This window comes from Sciurus carolinensis, chromosome 5, assembly GCF_902686445.1.
Source record: "Sciurus carolinensis chromosome 5, mSciCar1.2, whole genome shotgun sequence".
NCBI lineage: Eukaryota > Metazoa > Chordata > Mammalia > Rodentia > Sciuridae > Sciurus > Sciurus carolinensis.
Genome location: NC_062217.1, coordinates 152,488,436 through 152,513,578, shown reverse-complemented (window position 1 = coordinate 152,513,578; position 25,143 = coordinate 152,488,436). Strand labels below are relative to the sequence as shown.

General features: G+C 53.6%; 1 protein-coding gene across 2 annotated transcripts; it reads left to right on the top strand.

Moving 5' to 3' along the window:
- The first annotated feature begins 518 nt into the window (after nucleotides 1–518).
- On the top strand, nucleotides 519–24,959 carry Itprip (inositol 1,4,5-trisphosphate receptor interacting protein). 2 transcript variants are annotated; one of them, XM_047554175.1, is made up of 2 exons: nucleotides 519–734; nucleotides 21,169–24,959. In XM_047554175.1, the coding sequence occupies exon 2, from the start codon at nucleotides 21,182–21,184 to the stop codon at nucleotides 22,838–22,840; it is 1,659 nt and encodes a 552-aa protein (XP_047410131.1). In that variant the 5' UTR covers nucleotides 519–734; nucleotides 21,169–21,181; the 3' UTR covers nucleotides 22,841–24,959. The 2 variants fall into 2 exon arrangements, with proteins under 2 accessions (XP_047410131.1, XP_047410132.1); XM_047554176.1 differs by lacking the exon at nucleotides 519–734 and adding an exon at nucleotides 15,503–15,989.
- Nucleotides 24,960–25,143: the final 184 nt, after the last annotated feature.

Sequence of the window (25,143 nt, the reverse complement as noted above, 5' to 3'; positions counted from 1 at the left end):
GAAAGTGCCCCCTACAGCAGCATTTGGTCATTGTCCTCCTTTGTGTCGGCTTACTTCGGAGATGGGCAACTATGTATTCACTCATCATAAAATTTGGTTATTTTAATCCACTCAAGCTGCAAAAGAGAAGAAGGCAGAAGGTGTCTCGATTTATATTTTCCTTAAAGGGACAAAGTAGGTGGCCCCTGGAATTCCACCACTCGTAAAACGTGCCACAGAAATACTCCTAGACTTGCAGTGACAACCTCTTTCAGTCTGCGGCCTAAACGGACTTTTAAGGGCGTCCTCCCCGCCCTCCTGTTCGCGCTCCCCACTTTACTCCAGTGGTCACATCCTGTCTCGCCAGGTCGCTCTCCAGTTCTGCTGTGTCGTCTGGCGTTCCTGCGGGGGTCACTGGGCAGATCTCCGCGGCGGACCCTGGGCCGGGCCCCGCCAGTCCGCGCGGTCCTCCTTAAGGAGCTTCCGCGGTGGCGAGTGGAGGCGGGTGTTTTGTTCTTATAAGGAGGGAAAAGTTTCCGTGACATCCAGGAAATGAGTAACTCCACAGCCTTGTAGAGCCCCGCCGGTGGAGGCTAGGAGGCGGGAGCCGCCGCGGTCCCGCCGCCCGGGTTCCCCTAGCTGCCCGGCCGCGCGCTCCGGCAGCCGCCTGCACCCCGCGGCGCCCCCCTCCCACCCGCGCGCAAAGCCCGGGCTGTCGCGGGCCTGCCGCCGGGGCCGCGCCACCAAGGCCAAACGTAAGTCCGGGACCAGCAGCACCGGGCTCTGCTGCTTCCCAGTCGCCTCGAGCGTTGTAAGAAGGGAGGGATGGGGACCCAGGACTCCGCGGAGCGGCGCCCGAGTCCAGAGCCGGGGCGAGCGGGGAGCGTCCGGACTCGCCCGCGCCCACCCCAAGTCGGGGCCGACTCTGGGGACCCTGTAAGGCGCGCGCGCTGGCGGCCGCGCTGCCTCCTGCGGTCACACCTCCTGTTCCCGCGGCGCCGGAGGTGCGCGCGGGCTCTCCGCTCCCGACCCCACCGCCGAGCCCCTGGGCGCTTCCCGCAGCAACTCTTCCCGGCGCGCCAGCCTCGGAGCCCCACGAGGGACCACGTGTAGGTGCCTAGTCGGGACCGTCCGTTCCTTTTGACTGGGTCAGCACAGTGCTACAGCAAAAAGAAAAGCCAGGTCGCCCTGCTCCGCAGCCGTCCCTCCCCTCCAGCAAGAAAGGAGTAGGAGTGAAGATTGTTCTTCTCGGTTATAGAATTTGCGCAATGAGGTGGCTTCGGGCAGGATGAAGCCCCCGCCACTTCCTCTTTCAAGACTTTTGGTGGAGTAGATCCCATGCTGGGAGAACTTTCTCTTGGCGCTGCAAATAACCTCTGCCTCCTGATCCCTAACCCTATCCTCAACCGTGTCCCTGTCTCTGCCATTCTGGATGACTCCCTATCCAAAATGCTCTTCTCTTAAAAACAAAAATGCCGCCGAACAAGAAGGGAAAATAATTGAACCAGGCCAGAACCTCATTGTGCCTTTTGCCCCTCTGCCTGCCTTGAGAAGCCCCCCATCCCACCCCTTCCAAACTAGACGAGGACCAGGTACTGGTAGCATCTAAATCAATTTCGGGGTCGCTTTCTGTTTTCTTGTTCCTCTTTCGGATTTGACCAGGGCTCTTCCCTTTTACAAACCAGTTCTACCTCGGAGAGGCTGCCAGCTAGAGGCCGAGGCTGATGGATGCAGTTACAGGTCCAGATTAGCAGGAAAAATGGGGCGGCAGACACTGGTAGGCTTGCTGTTATTCACCTCCTGGTTAATAACTTAATGGCTGTGTGGAGTACTGTCTAAGCCTAAGTGGCTTTCATTGTTTGCTAATTCCTTGTGTGTTGCTGCTGCTCCAGGCTATTCAGCCCACAGATTTTCCTCTTGTGGGTAACCCTGAGGTGGTTTTTATTTTATCTTATTTTACCCACTCTCTGCTCTCCCTGGGTGAATGGAGAAGCTTTTGTTCAAGTGCTGGGTAACTTTCAAACATGCAACAGTTTCAAGCTCTGGCTTCCAGGGGGCAAGGATCTGAACTTTTAACCTAATGTTATCATCCCAGAAGTTGTTACCTCTCTGCTCTTGCAGCTCCTAGAAGGGAAACAAAAAGGCTGTGGATGTAAATTTTATCAGAGGGCACGAAGGAGCAGGAACTGCTGGGGAGAAAATTGCCCACTGAGAAGGTATTTTCTGGGAGGAACCTGGTTTTGTATTTTTCCCTATTTTGGACTTTCTGAGGTTAATAAAGGGAAAGATGGTTGGGGGATCCCTGTTTGCTAAAAAGGGTGCACCGTCTCAGGGAGACAGAGGTAAGCACCCCATGCATAGGACGCTTAGGGGTAGAGTCAAGCCAGCTCTCTTGAAGGGATACCACTGCCAAGCAGAACTTGTCCGGAGGGGAAGGACAGAGACAATGTGCAAATTGTGTCTTGTGAGGGAGAAGATAGAACCAGTGTTGTGTACTCCAGGATTAGAAGCACCTGGAGATGTGGCTGCAACCTTTAGGTGTCCCAAGCATTGAAACCTGAGTAAAGAAAATGGTTGACTCGTGGCCTCAGAAAGTCCCAGGTTAGGAGAAACGAAGACAGATCTCAGGATAGCACGAGAAGGAACTTTCCACAACCAGAGCTGTGCTGGCCGTGCTCTGGCCATCAGCGACAGGTGCCTTGGAGTCCAGGACTCTGGTTCCACATCTGGAGTTGAGAATGAGGCAGTGCAGCAACCTGCGGGGCTTGCATGGAGAAAGTGTACAAGGAAGGCGCTGGTGCAATAAAGGAGCAGGACTTTAATTATGGCGGAGACCATCCGTCCATGTTGGACTTCCCTCATCCAGTGTGGCTGGGGAGGAGGGCAGAGCCATGAAGCTGATGATAACCTCTAGGACCGCGGCTAGCTTTTCCAGTCCCCTGTGTAAATTAGAATAAGTTGCTTCTCTCAGCAAGAGGATGGCAAAGGGTGCCATTTAGAAATAGGGACCTTATAGCCATGGAGATGGGACTCATCCTCCTTATCCTGGTCGGATGTCCTTGGATACCATCTATACAAACATTCACAGCAGCCCTGATGACCAATTTTTGAGGATTTAACATTTCCAGAACTTTTTTTTTTTCCTGCCTGTATTCACTCATTGAATCCTCACAGTTATCCTGCGAGGTCCTCTTTTCCCCATTTTACAGATGAGGAAACAGAGGGAAGTCAAGTGCTCGGGAACCTGGAAGCTGAGGTGCCGTTGCTGAGCATTCACAGAAGCAAGTTAAACTTAAAGCCAGTTGGGTGGGCTCCCTTGTGGGAAACAGGAAAGAGCAGTTGCCTTTTTCTTTGTCTACAGAGGAGATACTTGCTCTCTCACCCTAGGGCAGTGGAGGGATGGAAAACTCCTGATGATAGAAAGAGAGAGGCAAGCCCAGCCTTGATGGCCGATGGGGTGGCCTAGCCAAAGCATCAGATGACTTTCCATCTTCGTTACTGGGTGGGGTGAGGTGGCAGATCCAGTTTGGGACCTGGCACGAGGGTGGTAAGTGTCACCTGGGTGTGGTGCAGAGGGAAAAGGTGAAGCTGCATGCAGGACCTTGACCTAGATGGTGTCTCCCTGGGGTGGAAGCAGGTGAGGGTGACCGAACATGTTGTCCTGACCTTCCAAACCCCTCATCCCTGCCTGTGTCCTCTTCCTTCCTTATTCAAGTCCTGTTCATCTGCAAACACCCTTCCCAGGATCATCCAGAAAACCCTACCCGAACTTTGTTTCGCACCTCCAAATTGATGGTCATTTGGTTTCCACACTGTTCATCTCAGCACTTAGTGAGCTGGAACTGAGCATTTACAGCATGCTGTTGGTGGACACTTTCACCATCAGAGACTTCGGCCACTGGGGAAGTCAAGCAGTGTCCTGGAAAGGCTGGCTGGAGCCCAGCAGTCACCTGTCCCAATGGCTGGCTCTTAGAAATCCTGTTTATATGATTTTCAGCGTGATTTGGACTTAGGCTACTGAATCACCCTGAGAAAGCTCCCCAAAGAGGGTGTATGAGTCAGAATACTAGTTTATTAATTTGCAAGGAGACTTTGTGAACACAACACAGATTGAATGTCATCTTGTCTGCATCCTGGGGAAGCCACTGGGAAAAACTTGCTTAGCAAAGCTGGAGTCACAACCAGGCAGGAGGTTGGGGGGAGGTATTGATATCCAGTGGTGCAGTACTCTGTCCACCTCTGTGACCGTCTTGCCAATTGAGAACTACCTACAGGTCACTCTCAGATCCCCCTGGCTGAGTTTGTCTCCTTGGTTAGTGCCTCGAAGGCCATGTTACCTGGTAGGTGTTCTCCCTTTACTCTTGTATAATGTAGCGCTTTTCATTTTATTTACTTATTTGTTTAGTGCTTTGCAAGCATTAGCTCCCAGCTGCATAGATTTACATCTGCATTTGTTAAATAACTACTGACAATCTCAGGGCTGTAGAACCAGGCTACAGGAATAAATGCTGTATGCAAATCAAGAGGGTAGTCAGGTGACCTGGGTGGGTCAAGAAGCCAAGCACAGAGCTAAGAAACATGGTCCCTAATTAGCACTGAGGCCCCTGGGAGTAGAAGGGCCAGGACCAGCTTATTGCCACCCCTTCTTGAGCCTGGGAATGAAGCAGTCCTCTGCAGTGTCTGCTCTGGCTGCCTCAAGTCACCTGTCCTGCCCAGCTGGCCTCCTGGAGTTTAAAGAGCGCTCCCTGGTCTCTGTCCGGGCCCCCTCATCTTTTGTGAGTCCTTTCTCCAGCTGCCCCAGGACGTGTGACCATGTGGGCTTTGGGATAGGAAGACTTGGGTTGAGTTCTGGCCCCGCTGCTTAGAAATTGGGGTGTTGTTAGTAGCTGGGCAAGTGCCTTGACTATTCCAAGCCTTATTTTCACCATCAGTAAAATGGGGATGAGCTGGCTGGTGCATAGCTAAGCTCGGCGCCCCACCCAGGCTGCTGTCTGAGCTCTTCAGCGCTTGGTGGTCATCCAGGATCTGCGTTCTCTGCTGGGCTGGGCATCCTCATCAGGGTATTGCTTCATTTTCTGAGATCTGAATGGAGGGCAAGGCCACAGGGCCTGGACTGTCCCAGAGGTGCAGAAGGAGATCTCAGTGTCCCACTCAGTTGACTTCTTCAGAGCTGAGGACAAAGCTGCTCACCTTGACTTTTCAGTAGACTCTGGAAGAGGGAGTCACACTTAAAGCAGGGCCTGTCACAGGCATCCAGTGGGGAGGAGAGGGAGAGGAGGTCTGCTGGAGAGGAAGGGGGTCATTTGGGAGTACCCAAAAGCCTTTAGGGTCCTCCTGTACAGCTTGGGATCCCTGATGTTTTCCTGTAGAGAGTACATCCCCCCTCCATCCACATGGCCCACTCCAGTGACATCAGCGGAATGGAAGCACCTGGCAGGTAGCATCACTGTTGCCCAGGCAACACCTCTCCACCTTAAGGCAGACAGGAAGAGGCAGACCAACGTCAGCTATAAAACACATGTTGAAACAAAGGGACGCAGAAGGTGTGACCTCCCCACAGGTGTGTTTCTCAGAGGCCTGGGAGAGGGTGGGCCATGGGCTTTGGAGTATGGGGCTGCAGTTTGAGGTCTGGGCCGTGAGCCAGTTGGGGGTGGGTCCTTAGGCCTTGGGTTCATCCACTGGTAAGGAGCACAGTGCTGAGGACTGTGGTCTCTTTAGTTCCCTCAGGAGTTTCTGCTGCAAAAATCTGTGAGTTGGGAGGAAGGGGAGCACAGGCCAGAGCAGGGATGCACCAATCATTGGAAACGGGGCTTTCCCACTTCCTCGCCCTCACTGCCCAAAGAAAAAGAGATTCGAGGACGCCCATGTCCTTACTGTGGGGGCTGCTCATTGACTGAGCCAATACTGTGCACCTGTGATAATAGGCATGACACTGTGTTTAGGGACTCAGTGGCCTCATGGCGCTTCATGACCAAAAGCACAGACAGCAATTCACTACCCCAAAAGGTAGGTAGCACCAGGTGGAAATAGAAAGAGTCTCACAGGGTACCTGTCACCTAGCTCTGTTCCTCATGAAATTCTACATGGATTAAATTAAACCTGTGAAGTCCCTTCATCTCCACTAACTCATGCAGAGTTGGAGGTGTTGGAGATACACTTGGTATTTGGAGAGTGGGGTTAAAGAGGGCAACTATGGCTCTATACAGTGTCCCACCAAAAGGGCTCACTGAAGATAGTACTGTTCACAAGGCAAGCTCATTTGGCAATTCTGATACTCTTAATTTTGTGACCGGGAGGTTCAGCCACAACTTCTAAGGTAATACCTATTGCTTTCCCTCAGGAAGACTTCCTAAGCAAGCACCACAAGCCAACACAAGGGATGGAGATGCAGGGAAGGGAGAATCCCCCAAAGTGGTGGAAAAAACTGTCTCTGCAAGGTTTCAGAACAAGAATTGCCTTGTCTTTCGACTTGATGATGTCCGATTCAGTTTTTTTGCTGTGTGCACTTGGGCGTCACTCCAGCCTGAGTGACTGAAGTAATTGTACAAATTACTTTTAGGGTTCTTGACTTTTTCAGGGTTGTAAGTGAAAATTAGTGTATGCTTTTAGTAGAGATTTTTTTAGCAGATAATGCATTGACAAATCAGTGGTCCCAAAATCAGTGGTCATGACCTTTTATTCCTAAAAGCAGAATGACCTTTATAAAAAGGATTGGTTTCATTTACTGAGCAAAGCCCCAACCTTGGGACTTTACACATGTTTGTTTCTCTTACCACGACATCCCTTCTGGGTAGGTATTGTCCCAGTTTTACAGGTGAAAGAACAGACTCAGAGAGACCAGCTGATATGCCCAAAGTCCTAGAACTGAAAACAACAGAACAAAATTCAAACCTAGATCTGTGCTTCCAGAGCCTGACACCTCAGGCCTCCGCCTGGACACCACAACCCAGTGACTATGAAGGAGGGGTAAAGAATTCCATGAGATTTGAGTGTCAAAGCTAGGAAGACATCAGGCAGATCACCAGCTCCAGGCCAGAGCCTCAGGTCCCCTCTTGCTGTGACTAGCTCTGGGGTATTAGCAGACAGAGCTCAGTTTCCCCGCTTCTGTCAGGAACAGTAACAACCAATACCAGATAGTATTCAGCAAACCTTGAGATCCTCAGATAGCGTCCCTGGGGGAAATGCAAAGCCCAGGATTATGGAAGAACTCATTTGCAGGTGGCCACCAGGGCACAAGGCCCAATTTTCAGATGGCTGCACCTGTTGTCCATCGTGTCCTCAGTTGGTTTCCCTGCCTGGGGTGCAGAAGCACCTCCAACCTGCATGCAGCTGGCAGGGAGGGTGCTGTCAGCATTTTGGCCCTGCCTAGTGGTGCGTCAAGTGTGCTCTTAACGCGCTGTTCTCACAGGAGCCTGTTTCAATAGCCTTAGCAGCAGTCAGGGGACCCGCCTCAAGTTCCTGAAAGGCGCCTTTGTTCTGGAGGGAGTTGCTGGACGCTTGAGGGGAGGAGAGCGGAGGATGCCTGGCCCCGCCCCTGTGTGCTGCTCCCAAATGTCCATTCTAGTTCCTAGGGACTTGCCCAAAACGGAAGAGCCCCCCAGTGTCAGAAGAGACCTCATTCCCTTTTCCTAGTCTGCAAAGAAGGTGCCGCCTTCCTTTTGACTGGAAAGTTCTTTCTTACAGCCTGGTCACACTCAGTTATCTTGATGGGAGGAGTTTGCAAGTGCATTCTTTATTCCCAAATTTCATCTAAATTGTCTAAACGGCGTAGGAAGGAGAGTCCACAGGTGTGTATCTAATGTTCCAAGATGCCAGGCCACTGAGCAGTGCAGCATCATGGGAAGCCCATAGGCTTGACAGACAGGCCTGCTTCAAACCCTGGCTGTGTGCTCCTGATGAGCACACTATTCCATGCCTCAGCTTCCTGATCTGCACATGGAGATAAGTACCTGCCTTTGAGGTTTAAACTGAGGATGACACACATAAAGCATGTTGCACAATGATTAAGCCTCAGAAATTAGGAATTAGATGCAAAGGTTTCAGGCCATGAGGCTTGTCCAATTTTCTCCAGAAAGAGAGACTTGCTGGTCATTCTGCTTTACCACAATTGTATCAGACCCTGTAATCCTGCATTTATCTTGAATTTCTATCTGACTCTTGAGCAAGAAACTGAGTGTCAAAGGGCAAGACAGCTGGGGGTCAGATAAGCCTATGACAGGGTTCATTCCTGGGACATTTCCCTGGAAAACACAGGCGGTCCCCAAGGCTACGTCTACAAAGGGTTTTGCTTGCGTTTCCTAGTGCGCTTAGTACTGTTGGTGTTTTGCTTTTCCGACTGCCCCTGGGAGTTGTGGCTCCATTCATCCATTCATTCATTTGTTTATTCATTCATTCATTCATTCATTCATTCAGCAAGTGTTCCTGGAGCAGCTCCCTCCTCCGAATGCTGGGTACTCAGAACTTAGTACTAGAAGAGGCTGTCAGTGACGCTGCTGAACCTTTAGAGGGAGGGAGGGAGACGGCTCCTGAGCTTCTTAGGTCACCAGACTTCCTCCTCCCCCTCTCTGGCAACCCTGGGACCTTTCGAAGACAGAGGTAGAGGAGACAACTTAGTAGTCATTGTCATTAGTCATTGTCCCCAACTTTCTAGAGGAGCTGTGGGGATGTTGGTCATCTCCCTTCTTCCCAGAGGAGTCCTTAAATTGAAATAGAATAATTCAACAAATCAAAGGGACACCTGACTTTGTCACCACTGCCAGGGTCAACGAGAGCGTGTCACTTGCAAAGCACTGCATGTCTGTACACCACCTCACTGATGTGCACAAAGCCATGGACTGGGTCAAAGTTGTCATAGCAAGTGGTAGAACCAGGACTCGAAGCCAGGTCATCGCCTCCTCAACTTCTCTTCTCTAAGCCTCTACAAACAGTTAAGCTCCTCTGCGCGAAAGAGTCTTGGACTGTTTCTTTCTGGTGGCCTTGGGTGCAGGAGTCTGTCTCGGTGAACTTGTGAGCTTGACGCTGGTAGCTTGAGGACCAGCCATGGGGTCGTGCATTCATTGGTGTTATTTGGACACGTTCCATGTTCACGGCTGAGCTCCTGCATCACTGCTTCCAGTCCATCCCTGTGCTGGAAATGATGTGGTTGTAGGTTGTTGTGGTGGTTGTGGTTGCTGTTTTGTTTTGGGTAATTCACAAGGAGCGTGACTATGTAGTCATAGATAATTCTGGGAGCAATCTTGCTAACTGTTCCAAGCCTCAAGGTCTGCTCTCTGGGGAGGAGGAGGACTGGTTTGCTGTGACTAACAGGTGTGGGAGGGCGGGCAGGCAGCTGGCTCTATTGTTCAGACCAGGTCCCTGCAGCAGGGCCTGGGCAAAGAAGCCAACCACAGCTCTTAGTGTTTTTATGACTGCTTGGCCTCCCTCTTGCCTTTGTGCCTCTTGTTCTTCCCCTTTATTAAGATGAAAGGGGCTTTAGATCTTTGCAGGCACAGAACTGTGTGTGTGTGTGTGTGTGTGTGTGTGTGTGTGTGTGTTGCCCTGGGAGCGTCTCCTCCTCACCTCCTCTCCTCCCTAGCCCAGCTGGGGCCAGGCTTGTGGCAGCTACTGCCTAAGCCTCAGGGACTAAGCCAAAGGGCCGGGGTGGAAGAACAAGCTGGGATTTTGCTGTGACCAGGACGTGGGTACGAGGGTAGGTGGGGTGGCCAGGGGTGAGGGAACTGGCCTTTCTGTGGCTGTGGAAACCACCTGGAGAGACGTCCTCCCCCATGCCCTAGAAGCAGGTAGAGAATTCCAGCCAGGCTGTTCTGAGCTGTTTTGTTCCCATCCAGGGATCAAAAGGAAAGCGGCAGCTGGGCGTCGGCAGTTCCTCTAATTCCCTCCATCCCCAGCTCATCTGTGGGAGGGGAGTGTGGGGGGGGGGACAGCCCAGGGAGGGCTTCGTTTGCCTTTGTGCTTTCTCCCTGGTTCTGCCCAAGCCCCTCTCCATTAAGTGGGCCTGCATCCCACCCATGGAGCCTACCTGCCTGCCCTGCCAACCTGTGTGACCCGGATGGAGCCTTGGGTGCTGCACTTGGAAGCATGACATGTGTGGAACCTGGGTAGGGAGGAAAGGGCTGGGAGCCCTGGCATTTCTGCCCCAGGTGGGTATTAATGCTCCCCCTACACAGCACCCTGTGGGTGAGGTGAGGCCACAGGAGCCAGGAACTTCTTCCCTAAGGAACAGTCACTCAGCCAAGCCATATCCGGCTGGGAGGTACTGAACACAGCACTCTGCACTAAGTACCTGTGGTCACAGACACAGAAATGGCAGGTGGGGTTGCAGGGGTCTAGGGAGGTCCTTCAGTGCTGCTCACTGTAGGATGTTCATCCTTCCGGCCAATTAATGGTCAGTGTTTATGGACACCTTCTTGTGAAGGTGGTGTCTACATCCAGTGTGGCTGGTCCCCAGGATGGAGTGTCTGTGGCACGGCCATGGTCAGTTGGTGACCTTGAGCAGATTTCTGGACTAGGCTCCTGCTGCCTGTGACAGGGACTGATGGTGCCCTGCCTCAGGTCTGCCTCAAAGATAAACGCAGTAACTAGGGAGGGAGGCCCTGGGGACCAGCTTTTGTTGGTGCCTGCTACCCTCTGGTCACCTCTGCGGAGATGCCTCTAGGCACCAAATGTTTGCCTGCTTGCTTCATAAGTAGGTCCTCCCTCCCTGTTCTTCCATTCCTTTCCAGAAAGAAGGATTTGGCTTAGGAATTGGGGGATGGAGAGGGGCCAGGAAGGCTTCTTGGAAGTGGTTTTGGGGATGTCTTATTATGAGAACAGTTGGGCAGGGTTAGGGTCCAGAGACATGAGACACAGATTTGCAAGAATGGTGGAGATATGCAGGAGGGTTCAGGGGACTAGAGATGATCCAAAGTGACTGAGCCAGGCAGAGAGGGGCCAAGGGGGTCCCTGAGACTGGTCGGGGCAGTCCAGTCCCTGAACCTCAGACATGAAGCACTGACCTGTGTCACATAGAAGCAGGACTCCAGGAAGTGGGACAGGGGAAACTTCGGGGTTGGGAAGCTGTGGGTGGGTGGGGTGGGTACAGGGGAAAGCTCAAAAGAGCTGGTTCCCACAGTCTCTGCTGGCCAGCTTGTGAGAGCCCTGTCTCACATGGAATTACCAGGCTTTGCTGCAGAGTAAAGACCTGAGCAGAGAAGGCTGGGGAGACCAGAAGCTAAGCAGGCAAAGCCGGTGGGATTCTGGCTGGAAGAGAAGGAGGCACATTGTGCATTAAGGCTGTGTCGGTCTCCTAGGGCCTCCAGAACAAACTGCCACAAACCAGGGTGCCTAAAACAACAGACATGTACTCTGTCGCAGTCCTGGAGGCAGAAGTCTGAAATCTAGGTGTCCACACAGCCACACTCCCTCCAAAAGCTCTCAGGGCTCTTTCCCCGCTGTGACAGGGTCCCATCCTCCACCTCTGCCTCCCGTCCCATTGCCTTCTCGCTGTCTTGTCCTTTCTGTCTCTTCATGAGGACACTGGTCATTGGTTTTAGGGCCCACCTGGGTAACCCAGGAGGATCTCATTGCAGAACCCTTAATCTAAATATATCTGCAAAGACACTTTTCCAGATGAAGTCATGTCCTTAGGGTCTGGGTGTATCAGCACTGTGACACATCTTTTTGGTGGCTGCTATTGAACCCTCACACTGACTGGGTAGAAGGGAAGGGGACATGGGCCAGGACACAGGCATCAGGGAGTCCTCCCTCCCCTCTCCCCTACCCACAGCCCAGCCGTCGACACCATCCTTAGTCTGTCTACCCCCAGACACCGGCTTCTGAACTGGCCTGTGGTCAGGGCCTCGGCTGCTGGGAGTCAGTAGGCGTCTGGATGGGGGACTCCCGTCCTTCCTGGGAGATGGATGGCTTCCCTTCTCCTCTGTCCTCTGCTCGCCAGGAGACATGCATCAGCTAAAGGCAGGAGAACAGGAAGGATGTGGCTCTCCCACCCAGGGTCGGCCAGCGGAGGCCAGGCTGCTGTCCTTCCTGTGCCTTGGCTGCCAGGCCACCCTTATAGGAGTGGGCATCCTGGTGACTTTTTTAAAGCCCCTTCCTCTTCCAAGAATGCTTGCTTGTGGCGGTGTGACCAGGTACTTCCTGAGTCCAGCCAGTGCCCACCTGTGGACTGCAGAGGTCCCCTCCCCACCCAGCGTTTTCCCTTCACCTCCTCAGTATTATACCTGAGTGGGGGTCTCCTCTCTGCTCTCTCTCTCACCCTCATCAGGGTCCAGTCTTGACCTCTGGGTCCTCTGAGCCCACAGTCCTGCTCAGTCTGGGGTCTCCCCTGACTTGGGGAGTGAAGGGCTGGTTCTCTGGTCCTCGGGAACACAGACCTGACCCTGGAATGCCAAGCACTCCTTAGTGAGTAACCCTTAGAGACAGTCACCTCCTCCCCGCCCCTGGAGAGGCTGCGGTTGAGAGAGGAAACCCGCTCTGGCATTTGCCTAAAGCCCCTCACACAGGCCTGGCATAGAGTCGGCCCTCGAATGCTGGTGATTATTCCCAGTGTGGCTGCTGGAGCTGAGCGGAGGCCAGGCTGGGTTTGGGGAAAAAGGTTGAGCTGGGGGTGTTTTAGGGAGTTCTGGTTGCTGACGGGTAGGAGGAGAGCCCGGGCCTGGAGTAACATGGAGGTGGCTTCCTGAGGGCCGGAGTCACTGGGCAGGAGGGGCGAGCTGGCAGTGGCACAGGAGGGTGGCAGACGGGCCCTGGGTGGTGCACTGACATATCTTATTGGGCTCATGGGATTTTTAAAGAATTTTTGACATAGTAGCCAACACTTTAAAATTGGAGGATTTTGATAAAATCCAGGTTTACTGGCTTCTCTTGGAGGAAAAAAGAAAAAAGATCTTGCCACTTTGGGTGCACAAGGTGTGATGTGGTGGCTCTCCCTGTAGGTGAAACGGGGGTCCTCCAGGTGGCCAGTGTCACCCACAGCAGCCTGGCTCATTTTCCCAGTGGGCTTGGTCCCCATGGCTCTGGATTTCACGACCCCATCCCAGGATGGATGACTGGGCCTAGGGGCAGGGGGGCTGGGAAGAGCTGCAGCTGGCAGCCCGGCCCGTCCCCCTCCTGCCTACTTTCTCAACTAGTTTGTGCTGGTCCCCTCCCTTCCTCTTTCCTCACTTCCTTTCTTTGCCCTCCCCTTCCTCTCCTACCAGCCCCTACAGATGCTCTTCCCTTGTCCCATGCAGGGTGCAGGTGATGGGAGGTCCCGCCCGGGATGCCGCGGGGGCAGCTCTTGCTCTGTGGCCCTTGCCGGGGCATGGGCCGGCTCCCAGGCCTTTCTCCCTCCCTCCATCCTCCATCATCCTGAGCCGTCGGTGAAGGTCCTGGCTGTCCTAAGTTGGGCAACAAGGAAGTTGTTGGTAGAGACATGTCACTTGCACAGCCATATCTGCCCTGCCATCTCCCCGCAGATGCGTGGTAAGTCAGGTCTCCCTGCTGTGGTGGGAACCTGCGTTATGTCCAGCCCGTGCTCGGTGCCCTGGGAGCCACAGGACATTCAGTTTTGTGATCCTGTAGGAAGTCAGGACCTGGCAGGTGAGCTGACAGAGTGAAGAGCAGGAAGGTGGCCTGACCTGCGGCAGTTCTGGGAAGAGTGAGCTTGGCCCGCCCGCAGGCCCCGCCCCTGGAGGAGCGTGACCCCCGCACTGGACTTCGTGGGGAAGCTGGTCTGATGCCTTGGGGCCTGGGCTCTGCTAGAGAGAAGCATGGAGGAGGGACGGAGAGCCTCACCAGGGCTTAGACTGCCTGGCCGCGGGCTCCAAAACCAAGGCTCAGACCAAACACAGCTTCTGCAGTCAGCCTGTCCTTTAGCCCAGTCCTGGAAGCCTGGGGACAACCCACCTGGATGATTTTGATGGTCATCACTGACATTGCCCAAGTGGCACCCCCTGGCGGTGAGAGGTGGCAGAGCTCACTCAGTTCCCATTGGCCAGCTGAAGGGGGTGGAGGCAGAGCAGAGGGCGAGGCAGACTCTGCCAAGGTGTGGCTCACACACAGGCGTGTACTGCACACTAGGCAATCTTACAGGCCACCCAGGAAGCTCCCTGACCCTCGGTCTCTATACCTATTGTGAAAGTTAAATGACAAACACAGCAGAGTGCTTAGCACTATGCCCGACAGGAGGTGATGCTTCTTTGTAAATGGTTCTAAAGGAAAACGTCCTCACCTTGAACTTCCCTTCTATGCAAAAATTCCTGCCCAGGATCCCTGGGAGGGTCCATGGAGGATAGCCAGCCTGCCTCAACCTTTTTCTATCCGACCCTCCGGGTCAGGTATGTCTCTTCTTTAGGCCTCAGATTCCTCATCTGTAAATAGGGTTTAGATTAGCACAGATCTTAAATCTGTGGTTTTATTTCCCCCCAAAAAACTGTGTATCTCATTAGCTGAGACACTCCAGGACAAGGCCAGGTTGGCAATAGGGGTTCGGCCCAAACTTTCAACAGCGTGGGCCTCCTAGATTCCCCTTCCCTTGGAGGCCTAGAACCTAGACAGTGGGAAAGACCCAAGTTACCCAACCAGTCCTGGACTGAAAAGCCCTCCTCTGCTGCCTCCTTCATTCTATTTCACAAAGAAAACCATCAGCTGCTCCTTTTGGCTCTGAAGGTGACGCCAGGGCTGTGGCCGTGTTTGCTGTTGTAATTAGCAGAGCTAATTGCCTCTGACAGGCCTGGTGAGGGGCAAGCCCTTGGCAAGCTCCAGGACCCAGCTGCTGACACTTCAGGAGCCCCACCCTCCCCCCTCCCTCCCAGAGGACGCCTGACTTGGAACCTGGCTTGGGAAGGACGGCTGCTCGGTGGCCCTCAGACTCCACCTGGAGAGCTCATTAAACACGCATGCGGGCTGCGCCCCTGCAGTGTCTCACCAGCAAGCCTGGGTTTGCCCCAGAAAATGTCCGTTCAAGTTGCCAGGGGCCACTGGGAACCACCATCCCAGAGGGAGTTCTGGGCCACTGAGAAATGGGACCTGGGCTCTCCATGGCCCAGCACGCGGCTGGCCAGTCCTGGGTGGGGCAGAGGGATGCGATGAGCAGCTGTGGGGCTGGACACAGGCTGGGAGGATTCTGTCTGGAAGGAGAGGTGGAGGTTACACACCAGCATCCCCCCAGCAGCTGGGGACAGCGGAGGTCTCTGGGCAAGGAGAGGACTCTGGGGAACGAGAATAAAACTCCCCGCCTCTCCATTTTCGCGGTTGTAGATCATTTGCCTTCCATGTCCTGTGCCCGTTGTCTTGTGACAGAACTTCATGGCCGACTCCACATGTGGTTTTTACTGCCAGGACTCAGGCCATCTCTGAAGCAGCCAGCATGGTCCCAGGCTCAGTGGGGGCTCTGTCACTGGAGCACAGGATGGAAAACCTGGGCTTTGCAGGCAGAGGTGGACAGAGGGGGCTTGAATTTCAGCGATGTGGCTAGAAAGCTGCTTGGTTCCTTGGGCTTTGGTTAAGCCATCTGTGAAGCTGAGATCTGCCCCCTCTTAGGTTTCGGTGGTCCCTGGGTTCAGTGCCCAGCACATCTAGGGAGGTCTTGAGGGGGACGCTCTGGATATTAGACAACTCTTAGTTGTTTTTTCTTTTGGATGAGGCTGTGGTGGGGGTGCTGTAGGGCTCTGAGATGCAGGATGAAGGGACCCTTGTAAGGAGTCTGGGATTTCTCCTCCAGGGTCAGCCTCCGAGTAAGGGTCTGGTAAAGCACTGGTCCTGGCCACCACCTGCAGCCCTCTACCAGGCACCCAGAGGCTGCCATCTCCCCCCATCCCCTACTGCCTGTGACCTGGCCCCTTGCCAAGCTAAGTTTAGCTGTGAACTGCGTGAGCCACCCTCTCTGTGGGCGAGGCGGGGGTGGAGAGGAATTCACAGGCTTCCTGTCAGCTTCCTGACAAGCAGACAAAGCCTCCAAATGACCCAGGTTTATGCTCAAAGCCGAACCTTCCAGCCGATGTCACAGACCACAGGTGTGAGACAGCCCCATAGAGGTAAGAGCTTTGGAGCAAGGCCTCGAACTGGGGAAAAGGAGCCGTTTGGGGAGGGATGTGTGTGCTTAGGAACACGGGAGCGCACGTCAGTGCATAGGTGTACATTATCCATGGTTTGCAAGAAGCCTGACCCATGGGCTGGGGTTGTGGCTCAGTGGTAGAGCGTTTGCCTGGCCGGTGTGAGGCAACTGGGCTCAATCCTTAGCACCACATAAAAATAAATAAATGAAATAACGTATTGCGTCCATCTACAACTAAAAAAATACTTAAAAAAAAAAAAAAAAAAGATGTCAACATGCACACCCTGATGCCCTCCTTCCGACCTGGGCTCCTAGGGCCACGTCCTGTACAGCTTGGTTTGGGTGGGAGTAGTAGCAGAGGCTTCAGACTCAGTCCTGTGTGGTGGGCATGCGCAGACCCGGTCCTGACCTCAGGGGTGCTGCAGATAGAGGCAGACTGCAGGTTAGTGAGGAGCAAAACACCTGGGTATGATCCCTGGACAGGGTTCTGTGAGGAGGTGAGTCAGCTGGACTCCTGCAGGCGGCTCCCAGGCTCCCAAGGCCTCTCCCCCTTTGCTGGGGGGAGGGCGGACCCAGCCGTGCGCCATGGAACAGCAAGAACAGTGAGCATTTTGTGCTTTCAGAGCACTTTGAGCACGCGGTCCTCCAGGCCCCTGGAACTAGGGCAGGGTAGGGTGCTTGGCTGTGAGAACACAGGCCTTGAGGGCCGAGGAGAAGGGAGCTGGTATATCTGGGGCGCCTCCTGTATTCCAGGCACTGTGCTAAGCACCCCCAAGATGCATGATCTCAGAGGAGGGATAGTTCTGAACTCCTCACAGGTAAAGCAGGTAGCCCCAGAGAAGCCAAGAGAACCACCTGAGATCACACTGCAAGGGGCAGGACCAAAGTTCAAGGCCAGGTCGCCAGCCCAGTACCTTCCATTTGTTACACTGTTTCCCAGGTGCTCTGGATTGAGTCCCGTTTGCGACCCTACTATTTCCGGTGTTACTGGGGCCTGCCTGCATCCTGCCAGAGTTTGCCACAGGCAGGGTGGACTGTGTGTGCCCAGACCATCACAGCTCCCCCTTAATAAGAAAACTCAAGCAGGGGTGAACATTTCACTAAGCGTTTTATGTGTGCCATCTTGTTCAGGCTTTACCACTGCAGGTATTGTTCTTTCCATTTGACAGATAACAAGACTGAGGTTCAGAGAAGTTGAGTGATTTGTCCAGGGTCACATCAAATAGAGGACCATGCTGGGTTCTTACAACCCAGTCTGTTTCCTCCAAGTCCATGCTCTTAACCCCTCGGTCTGGCCTTCTGAACCTTGCCTGCCCAGTACAAAGAAGTTTCTGGAGCCAATGATCTTCTAGCAGGCACCGAGGAAGCTGTTGCATAGAGGGAGGAGGGCCTCCCCGTCCAGTCTAGGACTCGGTGATGGCACCACTACTCATCCGGTGGCATCCTACCCTGAGTTGATACAGAAACCAACTCCCTCCTATGTTGGGAGTTTCCAGGGCTGTCCCTGTGACTGGTCAAGGCCTCCTGTGCCCAAAGGTGACTGCCTGTGGTACAGGAGCCCTGAGGGACATCCAAACCCCCAAATTATCTCCTATCTATCAACATTCCATGCCTTTACCTTCCAACTGCGGTTCCTGTTCCTCAGCCAGGCTTATTTGCCTTGGACCACCTGGCAAAACCTTCCATTGCCGTTTCTCTGATGTCAAAACCAGGGCTGGCCTGTTTCTGCAATTATCCAGCACTCTGCTCCTTGGCATGGGGACAAAAAGCTGGCCAGCTGCCCTGTCTCCCAGTCTGACTTCCTCCACTTTCTCCTGTCCCCCACTTCCTGCTCCACAGAAACCGGTGAGTGCTTTGGAGCTCACCTCTGACTCTGAACTGTCCCATCTCTGCATGGACTCTGCTACAGCTACACTCCCTCCCCCCACACTTGGGATCTGCTGACACATCCAGCTGTATATGGGATGGAGCTGAGTGTCATATCTGAGTAGCAACTTCGCCCAAGTGTGGCTGGCAGCCAACTCAGGCAGTTCACATCTTGCCCCTTGCTGGGGACAACCTGCCAAGTTATCCTTACCTGGTGACAGATGGTCCCTAGGACACCGTTAGGGCAAAAATTCCCTCATGCAAATCAAGGTCAAGGGCTCAAGCCAAAGGGAATGGGGCTCCTGCCCAGAGCTTCTAACACCCAGTTCTGGGTTCTTTGTGTGTCCAGCAACATCTCAGGACTCACTGATTTGCATTTGGCCATTTTCTCTCTTTGCTGAGGTCCCAGGAGGAAGAGAATAGGACAAGTGTGGAAAGAGAAAAGGCAGATTACTAATCCAAAAGGCTCCTGCTGAGGGAAGGAGAGGGTGTAATGCAAGGTGCATACAGAAGTGCCCCCATCTGAGTGGGCTATGTCCCAGATCCCACTGGGCATGCGAAACCCTCTACAGAGAGTACTGAACCCTCTCTCTACTGTGTTTTTCCTATACATACATACACACATTTAATGCCTTTCCCATCTTAACTTACTCCACTTAGCATACTCAGAGCTATGAGGTTCAACAGCAAAACACATTCCTTTTCCTTCTTCACAATTTCACAGGTAGAAGATTCACCCTGACCATAAGTCTTTTTTGTTTGTTTGTTTGTTTGTTTGTTTGGTGGTGCTGGGGATTGAACCCAGGGCCTCCTGCATGCTAGGCAAGCTGAGTCACATACCCAACCCTCGTCCTTACCACAGATCTTAGCAACCTGGGAATATGATTATTTTTTTTCCTTAAGTTGAGAATCCTTTCACTTAAAGAAGTACTTTACTACCTCTCTTTGGCATATCCAAATTGCCAGGGTCGCTACTCTTGCACTTTGGGGTCACTGTTAAGTAAAATAAGGGTAACTTGACCATAAGCACCGCACTACTGCCAGTCGATCTGATAACCCAGTTGGCTACTAAATGACGAACAGGAGCTCCAGTAGTGTATACAAGGTGGGTGTGCTGGACAAATATGATTCTTCCAATCCTGGACAGGAAGGAGTCAAACAACTTAAGATTTCAATATGCAACTCAGACAGCTGCAACTTAAAACATATGAATTGTTTATTTCTGGATATTTCCACTTAATATTTTCAGGCCACAGTTGATTGCAGGTAGCAGAAACCATGGGAAATAAAACTGGCTGAACTACGGGGACTACTGTACTGTAAAATGATGCTTTCCAGACCTCAGTATGGACAGTGTTAAAATACAGATTTTGTGTTGGTGAGGATGTGGGGGAAAAGCACTCACATTGCTGGTGGAGTTACAAATTGGTGCAACCACTCTGGAAAGCAGTGTGGAGATTCCTCAGAAAACTTGGAATGGAACCACCATTTAACCCAGCTATCCCACTCCTTGGCCTATACCCAAAGGACTTAAAATCAACTTACTTAGTGATGTGGCCACATCAATGTTTATAGCAGCTCAACTCACAATAGCTAAACTATGGAACCAAACTAGGTGCCCTTTGACAGATGAATGGATAAAGAAAATGTGGCACATATACACAATGGAATATTATTCAACCTTAAAGAAAATGAAATTATGGCATTTGCTGGTAAATGGATGGTACTGGAGAATATCATGCTAAGTGAAATAAGCCAACCCCAAAGAACCAAAAGTCGAATGTTTTCTCCGATATGCGGATGCTAATTCACAATGAGGTGGGGGTGGCTAGGAAAGAATAGAGGTACTTTGGATTAGACAGAGGGGAGTTTAGGGAGGAGAGTGGGTGTGGGGATAGGAAGAATAATAGAATGAATCGAACGTATTACCCTAATTGCATATATGATTACACCGGTGTAACTCTACACCATGTACAACCAGAAGAATGAGAAGTGATACTCCATTTATGTCTAATGTGTCAGAATGCATTCTACTGTCATGTGTAACTAATTAGAACAAAAATTTTAAAATAGCTATATACAAAAGCCACACACACAAAAAAATACAGATTTTGATCTAGGAGGCCCAGAGTGAGGTTAACATTATGTACTTCTAACAAATGCCCAGGAGATAGTGCAACCAACAGTTTATGGGTCACAAGTTGAATTGCAAAGACTGTTAGCCCTTCCCTGAAAGTCACTTGAGGCCTAAAAATTCATTGCATGAATGGGGATGGGGTTGTGACTCAGTGGTAGAGCACTTGCCTAGCACCTGTGAGGCACTGGGTTAGAGCCTCAGCATCACATAAAACAAATAAATAAAATGAAGGTTTAAAAAAGAATGCTTTTGGAAAAAATTCATTTCGTGGGGGAATAGAGTGCCACCTTTCACAATTCAGAAATCAAATTTCAAGTTTAGATGTCTCCTGTGTTAAAACCAGTGATATCAGTACCATGACCCTGTGGTATACTATGTTGTTTCTCTTGTGCCAGGAAACCAAGGTTCAGAGAGGTGAATTAACATGCCCAGAGACACACAGCTTTTCAGTGACAAGGTTAGCGTTAGAGCCCCTTGTTCATAACCACTAGGCTTTATCACATTGCAGGAAGATGGATTCACCCGATAGAATCCACTGGAGTAGAAGCAGATGTTTTATTGAGGACTGTTCTGATTTTGAGGGACAGAAAAACAACTCAAACTGACTTAAAAAGGCATGGCTTCATGCATGGCTGGATCCAGGGGTCTGCTTTCCTCTGTGTTGGCATCTTCCCCTGGCAGGCTCTTCTCTCTGATGGCTAGAGAGCCACCGGCACTGCAGCTGTGACCCTGTTACCCAACCTGTCATAAGGGGGGTCTTTCTCCCAGTGGTCCCAGCAGATCCTTCCTTTGGCTCAAATCAGGTCATGTTCACTGAAGAGCCACACGTTCACAGGTGGCCACAGGGGGGTCAAGGGTGTGTAATGGTCTGATGGTCTTAGGCCTGGAATGCTCACCCCTAGGGACCTAGAGGAGAGAGGGTTGGCTCCTAGGGTCAGGGAGGTGCTGCCAAGAGCAGAAGGAACGTCCTAACAGGCCGACAGCGACACGTCCACCATGGCCTAGGCTGGAGTTCCTCCTCCTCCGCCGGACAAGACGCACAGGAGGCGACTGTGCGCGGCAGCTGGGGTTGGGGGGTCGGCGGCTGGCGCGAGGGTCTGGGGAGAAGTGGCGTCAGGGAGGCGTGGTGTGTGACCGGTGGTCTCTCTGTCCCCAGGAAACCTCCCGCCATGGCCCTGGGTCTCTTCCGGGTGTGTCTGGTGGTAGTGACGGCCATCATCAACCACCCGCTGCTGTTCCCGCGGGAGAACGCCACCGTCCCGGAGAACGAGGAGGAGATCATCCGCAAGATGCAGGCCCACCAGGAGAAGCTGCAGCTGGAGCAGCTGCGCCTGGAGGAGGAGGTGGCGCGGCTGACAGCGGAGAAGGAGGCGCTGGAGCAGGCGGTGGAGGAGGGCCAGCAGCCGCCCGAGGCCCAGGCGGCCTGGGACCTCTGGACCACTCTCTGCATGATCCTCTTCCTGATCATCGAGGTGTGGCGGCAGGACCACCAAGACGGTCCCTTGCCTGAGTGCCCGGGCGGGGACGAGGATGAGCTGCCCGGGGCGGGGAGCGCCCCGCTGCGGGGCCTGGCCCTGCCCAGTAGGGCCACCCTGGACCACTTCTACGAGCGCTGCATCCGCGGTGCCACGGCCGACGCGGCGCGCACCCGGGAGTTCGTGGAGGGCTTCGTGGATGACCTGCTGGAAGCCCTGAGGAGCCTCTGCAACCGGGACACCGACATGGAGGTGGAGGACTTCATCGGAGTGGACAGCATGTACGAGAACTGGCAGGTGGACAGGCCGCTGCTGTGCCACCTCTTTGTGCCCTTCACGCCCCCGGAGCCCTACCGCTTCCACCCGGAGCTCTGGTGCTCCAGCCGCTCGGTGCCCCTAGACCGCCAGGGCTACGGCCAGATCAAGGTGGGCCGGGCTGACGGGGACCCGCTGGGCTGCATCTGCGGCAAGACCAAGCTGGGGGAAGACATGCTGTGTCTGCTCCACGCCAAGCAGAGCGGGGCGCAGGCCTGCAGGGAGATGGAGGACCTGCTGTGTGCCCCAGAGTCCCCGTACCTGGACACCATGCAGGTCATGAAGTGGTTCCAGACAGCTCTCACCAGAGCCTGGCACCGCATTGCCCACAAGTACGACTTTGACCTTGCCTTTGGCCAGCTGGACACCCCTGGATCCCTCAAAATCAAGTTCCGCTCAGGCAAGTTCATGCCCTTCAACCTGATTCCTGTGATCCAGTGTGATGACTCAGACCTGTTCTTTGTCTCCCACCTCCCCAGGGAGCCCTCTGGGGGGACCCCAGCCTCCAGCACTGACTGGCTCCTGTCCTTCGCGGTCTATGAGCGGCACTTCCTCAGGATGACATCGAAGGGGCTGCCCGAGGGTGCCTGCCACCTCAGCTGCTTGCAGATCGCCTCCTTCCTGCTCTCCAAGCAGAGCCGCCTGAGCGGCCCCAGCGGGCTCAGCACCTACCACCTGAAGACGGCCCTGCTGCACCTCCTGCTCTCCCGGAAGGCCTCCGACTGGAAGGCGGCGCAGCTGGGCTCACGCCTGCATGAGCTGCTCTGCTTCCTGGAGAAGAGCCTGCTTGAGAAGAAGCTCCATCATTTCTTTGTGGGCAACCGCAAGGTCCCTGAGGCCATGGGACTGCCGGAGGCCGTTCGCAGGGCAGAACCTCTCAACCTCTTCCGGCCCTTCGTCCTGCAGCGCGGTCTCTACCGGAGGACAGTGGACGCCTTCTATGAGATGCTCAAGAATGCCCCTGCCCTGGTCAGTGAATATTCTCTACATGTCCCCTCCGACCAGGCCGGCCTGCCCCCAAAAGCCGTCATCTTGTAGAGCATATGGGATTTGAGGGCCAGGAGGGAGGTATCTCACAAATTCTCAGGGCTGGGGCTCTGCAGCCCATCCTGGGGACATGGCGGGCTTGGTGGAGAGCTGAGGTGCCGCCCGCCCAGGAAGCCAGGCCCTGCGGCGCGGAGGAAACAGAATTCCAACTGGATGCTAATTCGCTTTCCTGCCATTGAGGCATGTTGGTAAAGCTGTCCTTTGGGTTTGGGGACTGGTCCTTTACAGAGTGCTTTTGGATCACCACAGATGACTGAGACAACGACGGAACGCTGCACGGAGACTGAGCTGGAGAGAGTGCACACGCTGACGAGCGTGATCCTCTTCCTTCTCCCGCCGCCCGTGCTTTGTATTGACAGACGATCTCTGAGAACGCTGCTGGGGACTGTGTTTAGGTCCAGTGCCCCATTCCCAGGAACGCCGGACCCCAGCTGACTGCAGCCAAACGAAGAACAGGGACAGATGTGGGAATCCACAACCTTTGACCCATATCCTGCACCATAGGGTCCCACGGTGGCTGCCACTTCTTATACTGTTTGAAGAAATGAGCAGGTGGAGATCTGGGGCTCCAAGGAGCTCTTGCTACACCCCACTGGGTATTTGGTGCAGAGGGTTTAAAGTTGGCCAATGCTCAGCCACATTCCCACTCAGGTGCACCCCCTTCCCAGGCCTCTTTGCTGGCAGAGTGTGTCCCAAGCACCTGGGTGCCATTTACCATGCTGGGTGCCAGCTCAGCTGCCCCTCACCCCTCTCCATACTCTCTAGCCATCTGTGTGGTAGCAGGAGGGCAGATCCTGAAGATGGAAACTGATCTTGAGAAAGAGAGGTACAGGGTACCTGGGACAAGGGACAGAACCCAGTTCCCAGGAAGCTAGGGTCTGGCTTGTAATCTGGACTAGTTCAGAGAAAGTTGCAGAACCCTGAGTGGGCACTGCCATAGCCCTGAGTTGTCCTCAGAGAATCAGTCCTAATGCAGGGTGGGGTTGGAAGCAAGAACTCTGTGGAAACCCAGCTCTGGTCCACAGGCCCAAAGCCACCTCCTGCCCGGTTCCTCACTACAGGGGAACTCGCTCCCTGTGCAGAGCCCACTCTTTCTGTATGGGCCTTGCTGACCATGCAGCTAACCCAGACCTACAAAGCCTGGTGGAGGCTGGGCTGACTGGGGACCTGTGTGGGCACTAGGAACACAGCCCTCAGGATTCAGGGGCCACCTTGGCCCTGCCGAGAGCTACGGGCCCTGGATAGGCACCAGAGATGAGGCTAGAGCTAGGCTTCTCTCCAGGCCACGTTCAGAGGATTGAGGAGCCCCTTCTCCACCTGGGCTTCAGTGGCCCCTTGAGATTTCCTCTCAGCATCACCCCAGGGCAAAGAGGAATGGAGAACAAGAGCGAGGCCACACCTGTGTTCCTCTCTCAGGATTTATGCCATCGGTACCTCCCAGACAGCATAACCAACTTGATGTGGGTGTGCAAGCTCACTGCGACCTGAAGAGGACAGTGCCTCCTGGACCCAAGGCATGCTCTCCCTCGCCTAGCCTCAGAAAGCTCGACAAGAGAGACCTTTGCCACCCGGGTTAGGTCTTGTGGGGAGACTGCTGCAGTCAGGGTATCAGATCCCATAGGAAGGGGCCCTGTGTGAGCAGGAGCTGGACTGAACTTGGGCTCCCCAGCCCCACAGCCACAGCCTGGCGCCCCAGGGAGTGACCCTGCTCCGGTGTGGCTCAAGGCAGCCCTGAGCCAGCCATCCCATCACTTCCAGAATCAGGACAGATCTCCTTATTTATTATAACCGCTGCCTTTTCTCCCTTCATCCTTGTCCTGCTGTGCTTTGAAGAGAACCCAGTAACCAAGAAGCAGCCTCCAGAAGCCAAGACCCAGCCTGCATCCCCCTCTGGTTCCCCTTTGCTTCCGGGAGAAAGTTCACTCAAAAAATAGCCCCGGTGTCTTGTTTGTGCAGAACTCCGCAGGGAAACGGGAGTCTGTTACACACCGAATCTGCTTCTGAAGCAGAAAGCAGCGGGGCTCTCAGTGTTTCATGCTGCCTTATTTATATTAAAAAAAATAGAATTAAAATCTCACATGGAGGAGAAACGGGCACAGAGTTTGTTTTTAACTTCAGGAAGTCTGTGTGGCTCCTGGGGCAGAGTTGGGGACGGGGGTGGATTTCCTATTGACAAGCAGAAGTTTTTGCTCCCCTTTTATTCTCGCCGTTTCAGGAAACTTTTAAAAATAACAAGCTGGAAGGTTTCTGTCTTTGAGGCGGTGTCTGCACTGCCTGCAGAGTTCCAGAAAGGG

What these genes read in the sequence shown, in the direction of transcription:
- Itprip (XM_047554175.1), top strand. Translation starts at nt 21,182, where the DNA reads ATGGCCCTGGGTCTCTTCCGGGTGTGTCTGGTGGTAGTGACGGCCATC.